The sequence below is a fragment of the Labeo rohita genome, chromosome 23 (assembly GCF_022985175.1).
Source record: "Labeo rohita strain BAU-BD-2019 chromosome 23, IGBB_LRoh.1.0, whole genome shotgun sequence".
In the NCBI taxonomy this organism is placed as follows: domain Eukaryota; kingdom Metazoa; phylum Chordata; class Actinopteri; order Cypriniformes; family Cyprinidae; genus Labeo; species Labeo rohita.
The window spans coordinates 4,610,876-4,628,857 of NC_066891.1; the positions used below are offsets into that span (position 1 = coordinate 4,610,876).

At 34.8% G+C, this 17,982-nt stretch overlaps 1 protein-coding gene across 3 annotated transcripts; it reads left to right on the forward strand.

Moving 5' to 3' along the window:
* The first annotated feature begins 4,069 nt into the window (after positions 1–4,069).
* Positions 4,070–13,913, forward strand: znf217 (zinc finger protein 217). 3 transcript variants are annotated; one of them, XM_051096992.1, is made up of 6 exons: positions 4,070–4,125; positions 7,698–9,358; positions 9,737–9,859; positions 9,968–11,302; positions 12,888–13,008; positions 13,091–13,913. In XM_051096992.1, the coding sequence occupies exons 2-5, from the start codon at positions 8,053–8,055 to the stop codon at positions 12,995–12,997; spliced, it is 2,874 nt and encodes a 957-aa protein (XP_050952949.1). In that variant the 5' UTR covers positions 4,070–4,125; positions 7,698–8,052; the 3' UTR covers positions 12,998–13,008; positions 13,091–13,913. The 3 variants fall into 3 exon arrangements, with proteins under 3 accessions (XP_050952949.1, XP_050952948.1, XP_050952947.1); XM_051096991.1 differs by having other exon boundaries at positions 4,088–4,316; XM_051096990.1 differs by having other exon boundaries at positions 4,088–4,303.
* The last annotated feature ends 4,069 nt before the right edge of the window (positions 13,914–17,982 follow it).

Sequence of the window (17,982 nt, forward strand, 5' to 3'; positions counted from 1 at the left end):
TAATGCTACAAATTTATTCTCTAAATATTACAATTTTAATCTCATATTGCAATGACTCTATTCTCATAATTTTCGATTTATTTTAAAATAATAAAATAATAAAAAACAGTCATTTTATATATATAATTGAATAATAATTAATATATTTAATATATTATTAATCATTTTTCAATAATTATTATAGCTTTTAATGATACATTTTCCTATATATATCAGAAAATGTTCAACTCCCTAAAAAATGTTAAATTGCTGTCTTAAATTGCATACAATGGTCATTTTTTTAATAATAATAATAGATTGAATAATAATAAGTACAGCTAATTTTTTTCAGTTACACAAGATTATACTTGCAAATTTAAGGCAGCAACTAAACTTAAGTTGTAATTTCATTAATAATAAAGCAAAAAGCAATAGGCAAAACATCTGCCTATCTATCTGTCTATCTGTCTATCAAAGCCTGTGCAACTGCTATTATGGCACTTCTTACTGTATCCCATTACATATCACAATACTTCCTTAATAGATTGAAACATTAAACTAATGAGCCTCTCCTTTAGTTCTCAGGGCAAAATAATAAAATAACATGGCATTTAAATCCTCACACAAGAACAATGCAAAAGCAAAAGGCCTTAGGGAGATTCCCAAGAGCTGCATCTTCCTTTCCAAGAGGGTTGGGTGTGGAAATGTGGGGGATGGGGACGCAGACGCTTCATTCACATGCATAATATCCAACTTAAAGACAACAGGAGTTGAACTGGTGCAGAAGGACATCCAGCCATCCATAATAAATGTACAGAACGTGTATAGAAGTTGTTGCAACGACTTTAGTCAAAAGCACTTTTCATGCTTTGAAGGTCAGATTTTTAATGGAGAAACAAAGGTTTCAACAAACGCGTAAAACTGACTTGTGTAGGTCTTTGCATTTGAGTAATTTCAATAACAAAGTTTCCTCAGCTGAATGATTGCACAACTTAACAGTTGTGTGTCTTTCGCCTGAGGGTGTTTAAAGTACTTCTCACTTCTGATGAAGCACTACATCCCGGCTACACTCCTATTCCAGCTACAATCAACATGCTTTCTGTGTCACAACAAATGCCTGCTGTATTAGTATTAGTCATTAGAAGCCATAAGAACTATTCTGTATAGAACATGACTAAATAAATAGCATTTCCTTGAATGCTTGACTGCTCTGCAAAACCTTTATAAGTCAAAGTTCATGCAACCCACAAGTTTTACTTGCTTATTTGCATACAGATGCATAAAGGTGCTTTTCTAACACATTTGCTTGAATAATGTGATCTTCAGTTCTAAATATGCTTAGAATTGTGACTTTGAACTGTTAAAGTAACAGTAACAAACTCTGATCTATGGTTGTTACATTCATGTGTTTTCTTGTGTGTTTCTCTTCCCCTCCCCCCAACCTACATGATGTGTGTGTTTGTGCGAGTTGAGGGAAGCAGTGTGAGGGACGTGATAGGTATCTGCTCTCTCAAATAACAGCCAAATTTCCTGCAGTTTCATGCAGTTGCAGAATAGAGACGATTCAGTGCTTATCTGTGTTTGCGGAAGAAATAATGAATGGAAACATTATGGGAGGAGAGAAAGCAACTTTGTCTGTTCTTCTGTTCTGCACAGTAATAGTTAAATGCAAAAACTAGGACTTTAAATGCAAGTTTTTAGGATGATGCCATCATGAGGCGGGGCTGCATGAACTGGAATAAATACATTTTGCCCTCATTTGGTGCATAAAGCTGCAGGATATAAAATGATGCCTTTTTTAAGCATATTTAAGTTTTAAAATAAAACAAATTTAGCTCTAGCAAAACAAAAGAGTCTATAGATTTATTCAAAAAATTCTTAAAAATGCAATTTCCAGCACAGAATGGTATTAAACATACAGTAAGAAAACATACAGTCTCTTCTGCTCACCAAGCCTGCATTTATTTGATCCGAAGTACAGCAAAAACAATTTTTGAAAAATTTTTACTATTTAAAATGACTGTTTTCTATTTGAATATATTTAAAAATATAATTTATCTATGTGATCAAAGTTACATTTTCAGAAATCATTCTAATTTACTGATTTGCTGTTTGAAGAAACATTTATTATTATTATTATCAATATTTAAAACAGTTGAGTACATTTTTATCAGGATTCTCTGATAAATATAGAAAGATCCAATCATTAGCTTTTATCTAAAATAAAACGTTTTTTGTAACTTTATACACTATATCATTCGAAAGCTTGAAGTCAGTATATATTCTTTTCTTTTTTGGGGAAAGAAATTATAAGAACGAATGCTCTTATTTAGTTTGGATGCTTTAAATTGATCAAAAGTGATGATGAAGGCATTTGTAATGTCTCAAAAGATTTCTATTTCACATAAACGCTGTTCTTCTGAACTTTCTATTAAAGAAACCTAAAAAAAATTATACTCCGCTGTTTTCAACGTAATAATAATAATGCATGTTTTTGAGCTGCAAATCAGAACATTAGAATGATTTCTGAAGGATCATGTGACTGGAGTACAGATGCTAAAAATTCAGCTTTGAAATCATAGGAATAACTTACATTTTTAAACACATTCAAATAGAAAACAGTCATTTTAAGTACTAAAAATACTCATGCATGTTGTTACTGTTTTTGCTGTACTTTGGATCAAATAAATGCAAGCATGGTGAGCAGAAAACATTACATTTACTGTTCAAAAACTCTTGACTGGTAGTGTATGAAATGGAATAAATACATTTTCCCCTCATTTGGAACATGAAGGATAACAAAAAAAATTTTATAGTGCGTGTACGTTCCAGTCAAGCTGTAATTTGCTCAAATGATGACATTTTCAAGCATATTTAGTCTAATAGCAAGGTTTAGGATAGATAAAACACTATGAATGCAACTTCAGCAAAACAAAACAGTCCATAATTGTATTCAAAAAGTATTTAAAATGTAATTTTCACCACAGAACTTGATGCGGTGGAAATGTTTATGACAGTGTTTAAGTCATAAGTGTGTTGAGTGTGTTTTAAGAGAGTTTGTTTTCTAAAAAAAATATCCATTATCCTTAGCTTAGGCTGAAAACACCCATAACTATCCAAGAGTGAACTTTAGTAGTGTTATCGTAGTATTTGTGACTTTCTGTAAACATATTCACGTTTTTATCCCTCAAACATACGGGTACCAGCTGAACGTCGTATTACATGAAAGGACATTTGTTTACAATGCGGGCTAAAGTGACTACTAACTACTAACTTAGTGTTAACTTCCTCCTCATTACTACTAACGGAAGCCATCCTCACACGTCAGAGTCTCTGCATTACTCTCAAACCCCAGTTCATAATAAGCAACTACCATAAACCACAACTCCACTCTGTAACAATCTAGATGAAGAATAGTTGAGAGGGTCATGTGACTAGAGGTGCGTTGCGTGAACGCGCCTGTCTGCCTCATTTGCTTAAACGGTTCTTTCGAACAGTTCGTTCGTGATTAGTGATTCTTTTACGTACGGACGTTATTGCGTCACCACGTGGTCCCTTGATGTCCCAGCATGGCACATACTGTTGAACATACGTTTTAATAAAGCCATGTTAATACGTTTTTATTCAGTATTAGACACTATACAGATCATACAAACAATTCAGTTAGAGTCTGTGGTTAATAACATATACTTAATACTTATGCAATAATATTTCACAACTTCAGGGTAACTTTTTATATGTTGTAATACAACTAAATTCGATAAAACTGTTATTAACATGTTCCAGTGGATTTTAAAACTTCCGCTATTTGGACATTGGCGCTTCTATTAAAATTTTTGATCATTACGAGTAAAAAGTACCTAATACTTTGCGGTTCAGTATGAGATGAATTAAGTAACCGTTGGGATTGATTCAGTGTTTTGATTCACTAAAAAGAACGGGATCATATTGTCATGAGAATCAAACTGTTCAAAAAGTGAACCGACTCATTAGAGTGATTCCGTTTGTGCGGCGTGTTTTCGATTCACCGAACTGATTCATTCCAAAAGATCCGACTCATAAAGAACTGTGCGTTAACGAATCGGACATCCTCGGCTACCCACGGGAGCGCGCCCTCTCTCTCTCTCTGAACGCAACAGCTGCATAGTGAGTGATTTGCAAACATTGAAAGCAAGGCATTTCGTCCGGCTAACAATTGGCTAACTCAGCTAATCAGATTTCCAGAAAGAAAGAAGCTACCAAACTAACCCCCCATAGATATTATTAGTTACTATAGCGATTGTTGGCACACAATAAGAATACCTGACGAAGTCTGAACATAATGGTAGGTATGGAGGGTGAGTTCCTTATTTTCTATATCACTCATCGCTAGCGTGTCGCTAGCCAAATTTCTATTATCAGCACGAGCACAGGTTGATCTAACCTCACCAAAGTTAACGAATTGAGACATATGCTTTAGTTGAACCCCGACAGTCTGTTATTTGAAACGAAATAGAGGTAGATGTTAAAGTTGATGTCTTTTTTGTTATGCAGGAACTGCTTTAAGACCTTTTGATGTTCTTCCTTAACTTGAAAGGGGAAAGAATAGAAAACAACTTGACTAAAGTTTCGGCCATCCCCCAAAAACAAAGTTATGAAGTTGTTTTTTGATATCCGCCCTATTATGCTATACCATAATAGCTTTTGATGCAGCCATTGCAAAACAAGTTATTCTAATAGCTACAAAGAAGAAGGAACTTTTGTATAAGTCAAGTTTGGTTTATCCTAATAATGATTTTTTTATTTTTCCTTTTGTTTGAACGTCCATTTCGTCTTGTTTTTGTTGTTTCTTCCATCAAACTATGTGTATACGTTATTTATTCAAGTTATTCAACTTCTACTTGATCTCATTGTTCTATAGTAAAACAACTTAACTGTAGTTAGGGAGGAGTTTTTGTATCACATTCCAAAAGGAAACAAAAAAGTAAAAGAGGACATGCAGGTATATTGGCGAGGTATGTAGTAAAATAAGCTGTAAAGCTGCTGATCAAGTTAGAATGATCACGTGTCAGGAAATTACAGCCACATTAAAGACACGCTTCCACACACGAGGCATTATTATTTAGATAAACTATGATTGTGTTCATAACGCCCGTCGTTTGCACAGTTTCTATTATGTTTTTGAAAAAACGATACTTTTAAACGTTGCATTATTACGTCAGGAACCGTCGTGTTAATTAGCAGCCATCGCCTCATCTCTCCATTTGTACTCGACGTCAATTGTACTCAGAAGTAGTATTGTGTTTGAATACCTTGATTTACATACCAAATGTGTGTGTGTAATTTCTTAGTTTTCGAAATCATATATGTGTATGGATGTGTGTGTATATATATATATATATATATATATATATATATATATATATATATATATATATATATATATATATACACTAAAGAGTACACACACTCTATATAGCATATAGAGTATAGCATTTTCCTGAGGTAGTTATTGAGTGGCGGGTGTGTTTTTCTCGCATACTGTTTTTTTTTACATTATTATAACCTGTTTTCACTGATTTGCATGAGCCATCCGCATCGTTTGTTGTTCTATAAGACAACTGCTATAAGTGTAACTGACATTGTCTCTTTTTAAGAACTTCTTTTGAGACATTTGGATGGTTTGGGGCCCAACAAACATGCTATTCTTGTGAACAGGTTGCATGGTGAAGCCCAAACAAAAGAGTAAGACAAACACCAGCTGGTCTCTAGCTGTTTCTTCAGCATGTCAACTAACCGTGTTTTAGGCTATTATAATGACTCAAGCATAGGTGGGGCCAATAACTTTATCATTTTGTACTATTTAGGTTATCTAAAGAGAACTTTTCTGCATTTGAAAGTAAATGGGCTTTGTTCAAGTTTACTCTCTGATACGCAAACAGCGTTGTTTTTTTTAAAATCAGCATGGCGAGGCCTGTCATTAAAGTATGTCTGCATAATGTAAAAGAATTCACAGATTGTTTTCTTTCTTTTTCACTTGCTTATTTTTAACAGTGGTTATTCGGTAGATAACTGATGTGCTAAAGCTTCCTTTTCAGCCTCCGTTTCTCTTTTTTTTTTTTTTTTTTTCATCTTGAGCCTCTGTTTCTCTTTTTTTAGTGCCTTACGTTAGCACAGCCTATTTTTGTGTTGTGTTTCCCTAAAAGTGAGTTGAGCTAGTTGTATGTAAGGAATAGCAGGAGATTGTTGACACTGCATGATTGATTCTTTATGTTTTGTATTTCAGGTTTTGCTTTAAGCACTTGTGTGTGTGCAGTTTAAAACTGAGTGGCAACATGCCTAAAAATTTGCAATTAGGCTTGAATAAGAATGTTGTATGTTCATCTTGGGTGTTATATAACATCCTACGAGAAAGATAAATGGGGTTCCTCTTATTTATTGGCTTGTTTCAGCATGGAAGATAGGCTAAAAGGTTGCAGAACAATGCTGTGACTCCACCTTAGACCTCATGAGTGAGGTTTCACAGATATTGTGAAGGACACCGCTGTAGATAGGCATACGACTTTGGCTTCCTGTTGCCTCACAGTAATGCATCTAAGAAATGGCATTTCGTCAGTTTTGTCCCAGAAAAACTTTCTAAAAGATCTGAAATCGGGGTTTCCCTACATGTTATGTAAATGTACCAACTGCAGAACAGTTGATGTCAGATCTTTGTACAGTTTATTAGAATTTATTAGAAGACAATGCTTTTGTTTGTTTGTGACGTATATATTCAGTGAAATATATATATGACAAATTTATATGGCAAATTACATTAAAATAATTAGTCAAGTGCCGGTTGTAAGCCTTAAAGCTATAAAATGGCTGCTCATTATTATTATTATTATTATTATTATTATTATTATTATATAATTTTATAATGCATTATGTTCGTTCATGCAGTTTTTATGATCTCTTATCAATTGAGATTATTGCGTGGACATTGCACAATTAAAAGTTGATTTGTCACTCTCCTGGGCCATTAAAATTAATTAGTGAAATAAAAAAGTTTATTAAAAATTGTGGAAAACAAAGAAATGGAGATCATTTACAATATCCCTTAGACACACGTTTATTTTTTTTATCTTAAAACTTGATAAAACATGTCTTGGCGATGGTGCAGAAACAGTCCCACTGGAATAATTTAGCAAAGATGACTTTTCTCAAGGGCACAATTATTATAGTCTAACACTATACTCTCAGCAACCCTTTAGCTGCTTGTTCATGCTCAAATACTTTATGCTCACAATCTTTAGCTGTTAGAACAGATCTTTATCCACAAGGTTACTACTGTGTTTTACACTGTCTGTGTTACCTTAAATAATGCTATATTTATTCAACAAAATATCAAAGGCTTGTTTCTGTGCGCTTAGATTATTTCTTGCTCTGTGTATGATCTGCTTTTGGCAAATTGCATTTGCTGTCATTTGCAGTGTACTTAAAACAACTTTTCTTTTGTCTCCAGTTTACTTTGGAAACTTAAGCAAAACATCAAACTTAGAGCCCTGTGTGGTTTGTAATCTTTTTTTAACAATCCATGTGACAGATCATGTTTCATCTGTAGTAACAGTTCAAAAGAGATGAGCACTTGTTTTCTCTCCCCCATTAATTTAATCATCTGTATTTGTAAGTGTAGTCCTGAGTAGATTACATTCCAAAGAACTGGCCACACCTGACTTTGTCTTTTTCTTTCATTTCAGGTTTTGCCTGTCAGGACAATTCCTCTGTGTGAATCACAAGAAATCAACTGATCAAGTTTATGCCCCATTACCTGGCAGTGACTGGCAAGCCTCGACTGCTTCTCATGTACAGGATGGATCATACGGGTTTACTGCAACTCTTGGCATATGTACTGTGCTGAAAATTAAAAAGTCTGTTAGGAAAATTTGCTAAGTTCCATGGAGTGTTGTGTAATCTGATGCATGATTTCCTTTATGACTATTTCAAATGAATGACTCTTCTTTCACATGTCTTGTAACATCCATCATATTGTTTCATACAAGCTTTCAGTTGAAACTAAATAAGAAAGAAATACCCAAGTAAATTCCTGCTGACATGCCTACCCACCCATTGATCCCATATGTGGAAAGTCCTGACGGACTAGGTCATGACATTCTCAGCCACAGTAGCGCAAGCATGCCTGGTACTGGATCTAGCATGACGCCCCACGCCAGCGTGGTGGAAAAACTAGACACCCTGGCAGAAAGTAGCCTACCTCTAGACTGCATGTTTTGTGAGGAGACTTTCCTGCATCAGGAAGACCTAGGACCACACCTTCTTTCCCAGCATCCCACAACATTCCACGCTCCCGCGGTGTTGCGTGTGGAAGCGGAATTCTTAACTCCCAGCGAAAGGGCTCGTTCTAAGACCTGCCCAGCTGTGGAAAAGAATGAGGAGCTCTGTTGCGTTGTATGCGGCCAGGCCGTTGCAGATGCGACCGAGCTGGAAACGCACATGCGGAAACACAAGGACTCTTTCACGTACTGCTGCGGCCTTTGCGGGCGTCGTTTCAAAGAGCCGTGGTTCCTAAAGAACCACATGAGAACCCATGGTGGAAAAGCTAAAAACAAAAACCAGGACCTGGAGATCCCAGCCACCGTTAATGACGTCATCCAAGACCAGCCCCTATCACCGGTGGTCACGTCGTACAAAATGTGCATGGTATGTGGCTTCTTTTTCCTGAACAAGGAAGTTCTGGCTGAGCACAGCAAGGTGCATAATCGTGAACCGGAAGTGGATGAGATCGTCTCCGAAAGCCAACCTCCTGAGGAGGTTCCTGTATCTCAGAAGGCGTTTTTGCAGAATCTACAGTTGCATCCTTCGGATGCGAGAGAAGAAGCTGAAAGGAGTCATCCGTCTGGACGCTGGATATCCCAACTTGATCCTTTCAACACCTACCAAGCTTGGCAGTTGGCCACCAGGGGCAAGATCGCAGCAGGTCCGAACTTGGCCAAGGAGCTCAACGCGGACTCCAACTCTGATAACGAGGACTCCGGTTCTGAAAAAGAGGAACTGGGGGCCATTTGGGCTTCTGGCGGTGGAGACAAACCCAGGCGAGGCCTACGAAGTGAACTCAAGCCTAGCGAGACTCCTTCCCCATCACCTGAGCAAAAGGGTCTGATTCGTAAGGACAAGCCAACAAACTGCGAAGAGTGTGGCAAGATCTTCCGGACGTACCATCAGTTGGTCCTCCATTCCCGAATCCACAAGAAGGAACGAGGGGGAGCAGATAGTCCCACCACACCTGTAGATGGGAGGGCCCAAAGCGTAGGCTCTTGTAGTAGTTCTTCTCTTGACCGAGCCGAGGAGTACTCAGAGGATGGCTCCGAAGAGGGAGTGCCAGTTGACGCCTTTAATCCAGGTATTATTACCCAAGTGCTTGGTATTGTTTTCGCTTTTATATTAGTTTTTAATTGCTCGGTTAAAAACAACTTAGCGTCATCTGTCAGAAGTTGATCCACCGAGCGCTCAAGATTGTCATCATCTTTTTGAGTTATGTACATCATAATTACACAGAAATGTGCACTTTTTACTACAGAAGTAGGTACTTCTGTCTCGAGGGTTTTAATGAACCCTTTTTATGCCGGTTGAGAACTTAGGGCTCCCTCTGCTGGTCAGAGAAAACACTTGCATGTTTAACTCAAGGACATTCTGTAGTGGAGCTTGCAGTTTTAAATATCAGTTCTAGAATACCATGTATTGTTCAAAGCTTAAATCAAACTTGTCACTTTCCCTACAGAAAAAATTGAGGAAGGATCGGGAAAAATGAAGCTGAAGATTCTTGCACCAAGAAAGTGCAGTTACTGTGGCAAGACTTTCCGCTCAAACTATTACCTCAATATTCATCTCAGGACACATACTGGTTAGTCCTTTGCTTTTTTACATCATGGGTCTTGATTTATGCCTCCAAATGGCTTGTATTTCAGAATGAATGTAGTTAAACGTTGACGTCTCCCCTCTCATTTTACAGGTGAGAAACCGTATAAATGTGAATATTGTGACTACGCCGCGGCACAGAAAACGTCTTTGAGGTACCATCTAGACAGACGCCACAAGGACAAACCTTTCACAGAAATCCCGAACATTCCCGCCACGTCATCTGCTAGAAATATCATCAAGGCTATTGAACCTCCCAAGAATGTAGATGACAAACAAGCCCTAAAACCAGCCAAACAGTGGCTTGCTCCTAAACCTCTGCCTGTCAGTGTTAAACATGAACCAGGCATGAGCCAGGCCGTTATTAGCAGCACAAGTCCTTCCATTCAAGTCAAGCAAGAGAATGTAAGTTCTCCCGCCGCAGCTCCCTACACCCCTGTGGGCGAGGTCAACAAAAAATACCCGTTACCGGTAAACCCGAAGATGGAGGATAAGGAGGCTACGGAAGCACCTTTGAATTTATCCCTCAAAGTGCCACTTCCTGTATCTGCTACCTCAGTACCCAGAAACCTGTTACCGACTAACACATGTACCTCTTGCTCCTATGAAACCCTTTATCCTGAGGTTCTCCTGATGCATAAAAAGCTCATCCACAAGGAGAAGTTGGATGTCAAGAAGAATGGATACAGACCTCAGAAACTGAAACGGTACACTGGTTGCCCGCCGGCGCTGGAGGGCAAAGACGTCACTCCTTTGCCCCCCTTCAACAGAAAGCAGACCCGTCGGACCAAATCCCCATTGCGCCAACCTGAAAAACTTACGGAGAAGCTTCCGAAACCACCTCAGATGTCTAAGATTTCTCCTGCAAAAGAGCGCTGGAGAGATCAGCACCAGGAGGGTCAACGTGGCAGGGAATCAGATGCAACCAGCTCGCTTTCTAGAATCCCAGAGCAAGAATCTAGCAGAAAATTAAACACGTCATTGGTGATCGATCGAGAGTTGAGTGATCGATCCAAGCAGAGGCCTGGCCTGGATCATGAGGTGAATCAGAGGGCAAGCATGGGCAAAAACGGAATGGTTTGGCCCACGGATCCAGCTAGACTTTGCCTTTCGGACCGTTTCCGAAACTTAACGCAAACGGATGTCGGCGAACCCTCTAGCAAGAGGCACAAGTCCTTTGAGCCTTTACATACTGCATCCGGGTGGCTTGGAGAGGGTTTCAACCGACTCGTGCCCTCCGGGAGAAATGCGAAAACCTCATTGCAGGCGAACTCGCCCATGGCATCTGTTAAGGTGACTCCCACGGCGTCTCCCAACAGCATGCAGGCTGACTGGAATGTCATCGGCCTGCTCCGCACCTGCACGCCCAACAACCTCTATCACCCCGCCGCCGCAGGGTCCAGCCATGTCATGGCCTCACCTGTCACTGGTAAGTACTTACAAAATGTTTGTCAGCAATTGCTCATTAGGTAAAACACACTGTTTTTACGTACTTCAGGATAAACATCAAGAATTTTCATACATTATTTGCCTGTACAGTATAGTACTAAATAAGTGTAGTTCAAAAGTATAGTACTAAATTGGTGAATTGACGTACTGTGTAGGCAAATCTCACAAATTGTATTTCAATCCTATTTTGTGTGTGTATGTATATGTATATATATATATATATGTGTGTGTGTGTGTGTGTGTATATATATATATATATATATATATACACACACACACACAGTTTATATATTAAACTTGTTAAACTAAAAATATTGCAAAAATATGTATGTTTGTTTGCATCTAATTATTTTAAATCTTTATTTTTGTAAATATGTATATATTTTTGACATTTTACTTTATGTATATAAAATGGCATAGAAATTAGTATAGAATTTATGTAAATAAACAGCAAAAATTACAAACAAACAGCAAATTCTATACACATACATTTTCAGCATATATTTTATGTAAATAAACAGCAAGAATTACAAACAAAACAGTAAAATAATATAAAGAAATAGCATATAAATTAGTATTTAAAATATTTTATGTAAATAAACAGCAAAAATGACAAAAAAACTGCAAAATCTTTTATTCACATACATTTTCTATATATGTATGTAAATAAGCATCAAAATTGCAAATATTAATTATTTTATGTAAACAAACAGCAAAATTCTTTACAGATTTTCTGTATATTATTTTATGTAAATAAGCATCAAAATTGCAAATATATAACAAAATAATATATAAATAGCATATAAATTATCTAAATTATTTTAAGTAAATAAACAGCAAAAGTTACAAATAAAACTGCTAAATAGTATGCATATATAGCATATGAATTATTTAAAATATTTTATATATATATAAACAGTAAAAACAGCAAAATTATATACACATACATTTTCTGTATATTATTTTATGTAAAGCATCAAAATTGCAAACAAAACGGCAAAATAATATATAGAAATAGCATATAAATTATGTAAATGTATTTTATGTAAATAAACAGCAAAAATGAGAAAAAATAGCAAATTATATATATACACATACATTTTCTGTACACTATTATGTAAATAAGCATCAAAACAAAACAGCAAAATAACATAGAAATAGCATATAAATTATCAATTATTTTATAATAAAAATCATTATTAAAGTAATAAATTACAAACAAAACAGCAACATTTTATATATATATATATATATATATATGTATGTATGTATGTATGTGTATATGTGTATATATACACAGACATGAACACATTTTTAGTATAAAATGACATATAAATTTGTAAAGAAATTGTTTTATTTAAATAAACAGCAAAAACCGCAAACAAAACAGCAGATTTTTATACACGCTATACACATTTTTCCTTTACGAAAATGACAGTGGCTTTCAAGAATTATTTAAAGTTTTAAGACTTCGCCATGGCCTTTAAAATGGTCCTGGCAGTTGTTTAATAAAGAGGTGTCCTGGAATCCAGACTGAACATCACCCCGTATGCTTCTCTTTTTAGGGAACAGGTCCTTGATCTTCCCTCATTACTCCACAAGCATGACTCAGAGGAGAATCCAAACCAGCCCTCTGAGTAACGAACGCTGTGGACCTTCAGATAAGAGCTCTTAGACCTATCCAGGGTAAATGTCTTCACCAGACCTCACTCTCATTTCACAGCTATTGCGTGGTTCACGTAGCTAATGCACTGTTTCTCCTCCGCAGCTTCGAAAAATGCTTCGGCTAGGAGGAAAGTTTAACTGATTCGATGTTGCTCACTGTTCTTCAGACACTACCGCTGAAGGGTTTGACGTGTTGGAAGGATGTACTGTGCGGATTACTCTAGCCTTGGCAGACCGAAACTTGGACTGCGGCCTTGAACAGTGTTGTTTTTGATTCAATTTGCATTCCATTACGGCAATAGATTCATCTGCGGTGCACTTAACACAAAACCGAACGTCAGACGCACTCCGTGCATGACAGTTGACTCTGTGAATCTGTTGCGGGTCGTTGGTTTACGATGACGGCCTAAATACTAATCAAACCACGAGCCCGGCAAGTGCCTCCATTACTTTTTATTAAAAGCCTAAGCGGATTAAAATGCACGAGTGGACGGCACTGACCAAATAAACAAAGAGGGGCGCTGTGTTTTTTGTTTTGCTTTCCTCTAATCGTGTCTATATTGTTAATGTTTAACATCTCTTTTGCAGGTCAACTTTATGCTATGCACAGAACATTAGAAACCTTCTCATGTGTACAAAATCTAGCTGCTGTGTTACCGTCTCGGACGCGAGACTTTTGAAGCAATGGTGACGTACTGTGTACTGTTGTGTAGGTACATTTAAAAGTAAAATAAAGAAATGCAGGGACTGCGTGAAACCTCTTTCACTGTGACAAAGACATTCAACGGGATCCTCAGGATTGATGAGAAACATAACTGTGATTTTTGCGCCTTTGCCTCCGAGTGCGTGGCGAGCGTTTTTGTTGTGATTGTTACGTTTTCATACGCCAGAATGTTTTTGTTATTGTCTTTTTTTTTTTTTTTTTTTTTACTTAATAATCAAGTGTATTTATTGCTTCTTTAGGTTGTGTGTGCAACGGTGGATAACGCTCGTCGTGGTTTCTGTTACTGTCTGCGTTCGGTATACTAACTCGGAAGATGTTTGGAGAGTTAACTTATTTTGTAATATTTAAGGGGCTTTCATGAAGCAAATGCGTCATATTTCATTGATAAACTTGAAGCGTTTTATTTTTATTATTATTATTATTATTTCGTTTGCTTCACACCACAATAATGAATTGCCCCTTATTTAGTTTTCTTGTGAGTCGTAGATCAGTTTAGGCTGAGTGATAATGGATTTATATTTGACTTTGGTCAAAAACAAGCACAGATTGGATGTGTCTTTCTGGTTTTTGTCCTCGCTCACGCTCAGTATTTCGACTCTTAGATGCACCGAATTGAGTTTGTGTAGGTAGTTTGGTTTAGGATGTAGTCTCTGCCATGTGTAAATTGTTTTGTTTTTTCCCCCCTCTAGGGTGTACTTGTTCCCAATTTTTAATTTTCCTTTTTCTTTTGCACTTTCACTAATGACTTTTTCTCTTTAGAAATCCTTTCTTGTGGTCAGGTTGTGTCACAGGCGTGCACAAATAATGCTTTTTCTCCCTGCTCCTTTTGTCCAGTGTTTCATGAATGATGCTGTTATTTTTGCTCTTTAACAGAATGTGTAAATTGGATTTCCAATCTTGTATCTCACCTTGTTATTAAGCCAGGTGTATTCCAGGGCTCAGGCCCTTTCTAGAGGCAGAATAAAGCAGTTGTGCAAACTGGAAGAAGTGTCAGATTATCTGTTTTTCATTTTCATCTGTGGAAGGTGAGTAGTAGAGTTTGTTTTTCTGTTTGTTTTATCTTGATTGTGGATGTTTGTTATATATTTAGACTTACATGCCTAATTTTTAGTCATAGACTGTACTTTTTGCAGGCCAGCAAACTGTTAGTGAAGTGAATGGTCTAGTTGTGTGTAGTTTTCATGATATTTAAATGTTTTTGACAATCCCTCTTGACCTTTAGTAAGAGTATTTGCTTAAATTTCTTTGTAAAATTCACATCACAAATTAAAATATTTTACCCCAAATAAAAAAAAAAGGTAACACTTTTATATAAGATCTAATTTCTTAACATTAATGCATTAACTAACATGAACTAATAATAAGCTATTTAACTACAGAGGCAGTTATTAACGTGTTAATGTTAGTTAAAGGGGTCATCGGATGCTAAGTTCACTTTTACACGTCATTTGAACATTAATGTGTGTTGTCAGTGTATGTACAAATCTACCCTATAATGATAAAAATCCATGCGGTGGTTTTTAATTAATTTGTAAAAATAATATCCCCTTTTTCAAATCGAGCCATTCTCAGATGGTGTCACACCGACAGAGGCCTGCTGATTTTGGCAAGGTAAAAAGGGTGTTGTTTTACACAACCATTGAGAAATTTGTACCAAAGCATGTTTTAGACTTTTCATTAAGACCCTAAAGAATCATATCAACTTGTGGAAAATGGGCATCCGATGACCCCTTTAATAAAAGTGTTAATTTTCATGTTAGTTCACTAACTACTATATATATATATATATATATATATATATATATATATATATATATATATATATATATATATATATATATATATATATATATATATATATATATATATATATATATATATATATATATATATATATATATATATATATATATATAATATGTAGGATGAACTATTGTAAATCGTTGCTGTAATTCTCACCCCTGTCCAGTTGGTGGCAAATGCGCTCCAGTCTGGCAGTAGAGGATCCAGAACAAAAACGAAAATGTCACAAATGTTTTCCTATGCCTTTGATTACGCGCAGGCGAGTACACAGAAGCTACAACGATCTATCACACCACATTAAAGAGTGCCAAAATGGTATTTATAGGTTGAATTTCCTAAGGAAATTGATAGAATTTGAAATCTGAGACTTTGTTTTATATGAAAAGTAACACAAAGCCTAGCCTATATATTTACTGGAAGGAAGACGCACTATATACAGCCATTCATCAACTGACAGCACAGACCAAGAGATCAATTGTGATTTTAAGAATTGATATTGGTTCATTAAAATGAGAATCTATTGAAATCCATTTTGTTTTGATTTTTTTTTTTAAACACTGCACTGTCAATCCTGTAGGTTCATGATTAAAAATGAAAATGTGAACACAAATAACTTTAAATGTGTTGTTAATATTAATAATAGATTATGACAGAATTTTTACGACCCTGTCCGTCAAAATGAACACAAACAATTTTGTTTTATGTTTATTTATTAGAATTTTCACCCTAATTATCATTATTTTAATGCAAAAAATAATAATGATAGTAATAATATAATTAATTAAAAAAAAAAAGAATAAATAAACCTTTTTCCTAAGCAAATTATCAACAAATAAGAAAAGGGTCTACTATATTCTGTTTAAAAAATGTTTTGGCCTTGCAAACATTTAAATGCAACTAATTTCTTTAAATTTTCAGTAAATTGTCTTTTTGGAAAACGTTTAGAAAAATATGATCATATTTCACTCCCCAAAGTAAAAAATGGTAACATTTTAAAATAAGATCTTATTTCTTAACATTAATGCATTAACTTACATGAACTAATAAGCAATATAAACAATTTTTGTTTTTGTTTCCCTAAATTATCATTACTTTAATGCAAAAAAAGGAAGTAAAAAATAAATAAAATAAAATAAGGATAAAAGAAATTCATAAGCAAATTATCAAAAAATAAGCAAAGGGTCTACTATATTCTGTTTATGAAATGTTTTGGCCTTGCAAATATTTAAATGCAACTCATTTCTTTTACTTTCAGTAAATGGTAGTTTTTTTTTTTTGTTGTTTTTTGTTTTTTTTTGGACCCATGATATTTTGAAAAATATGATATTTCACCCCCAAAAAGAAAAGAAATGGTAGCATCTTATTTCTTAACATTAATGCATTAACTTAGATAAACTAATAATAATCAATATGAAAAATTTAGTTTTATTTATTTATTAGAATTTCCCAAGTTATCATCACTTGTTTATTATATAAATAAATAAACAAGGATTTAAAAAAATGATTTTTTCAAAAGCAAATGATAACAAACAAGCAAAGGTTCTACTATATTCTGTTTATAAAATGTTTTGGCCTTGCAAATATTTAAATGCAACTCATTTCTTCCACGTTCAGTAAATGGTATGTATTTTTGGAAAAGATTTTGGAAAATAAGATCATATTTTGCCCACCAAAGAAAAAAAAAATGGTAACATTTTAAAATAAGATCTTATTTCTTAATATTAATGCATTAACTTACATGAACTAATAATAAGCTATATAAACAAATTTGTTTTTATTTTATAGAATTTCCTTAAATTATCATTACTTTAATGCATAAATAAAGTAAAAAAAAAAAAAAAAAGATAATTAACTTTTTTTCATAAGCAAATGATCAGCTAATAATCAAAGGGTAAACTAGATTCTGTTTATAAAATGTTTTGGCCTTGCAAATATTTCAGTACAACTTTGGACCTAGCATTTTTTGGAAAATATGATCATATTTCACCCCCAAAAGAAAAAAAAATGGTAATACTTTAAAATAAGATCTCATTTTTAACATTAATGCATTAACTAACATGAACTGATAATAAGTAATATAATTTTAGAGGCAGTTATTAACCTTCTTCACAGTGCATTAACTGTTAACAAATACATTGTTTAAATAAGTGTGTGTGTGTGTGTGTGTGTGTGTGTGTGTGTGTGTTTTTTTTTTTTTTTTTTTTTTTTTTTTTTTTTAACAATTTTCTTTTATATTTATTTATTCAAACTTTCCCTAAATTATAATTTCTTTAATGCAAAATAATAGTAACATAAAGATAAAAATAAACTGAATAAAATAAGAATAAATAAAAAAAAAAACTTTTCCATAAGCAAACGATCATCAACAAATTACATATTTGTAAAAGATATATATAGATAGATAGATAGATAGATAATAATATATATAATAATAATAATGCCTAATGAAGAGTTCGGGGTTTTTTTAT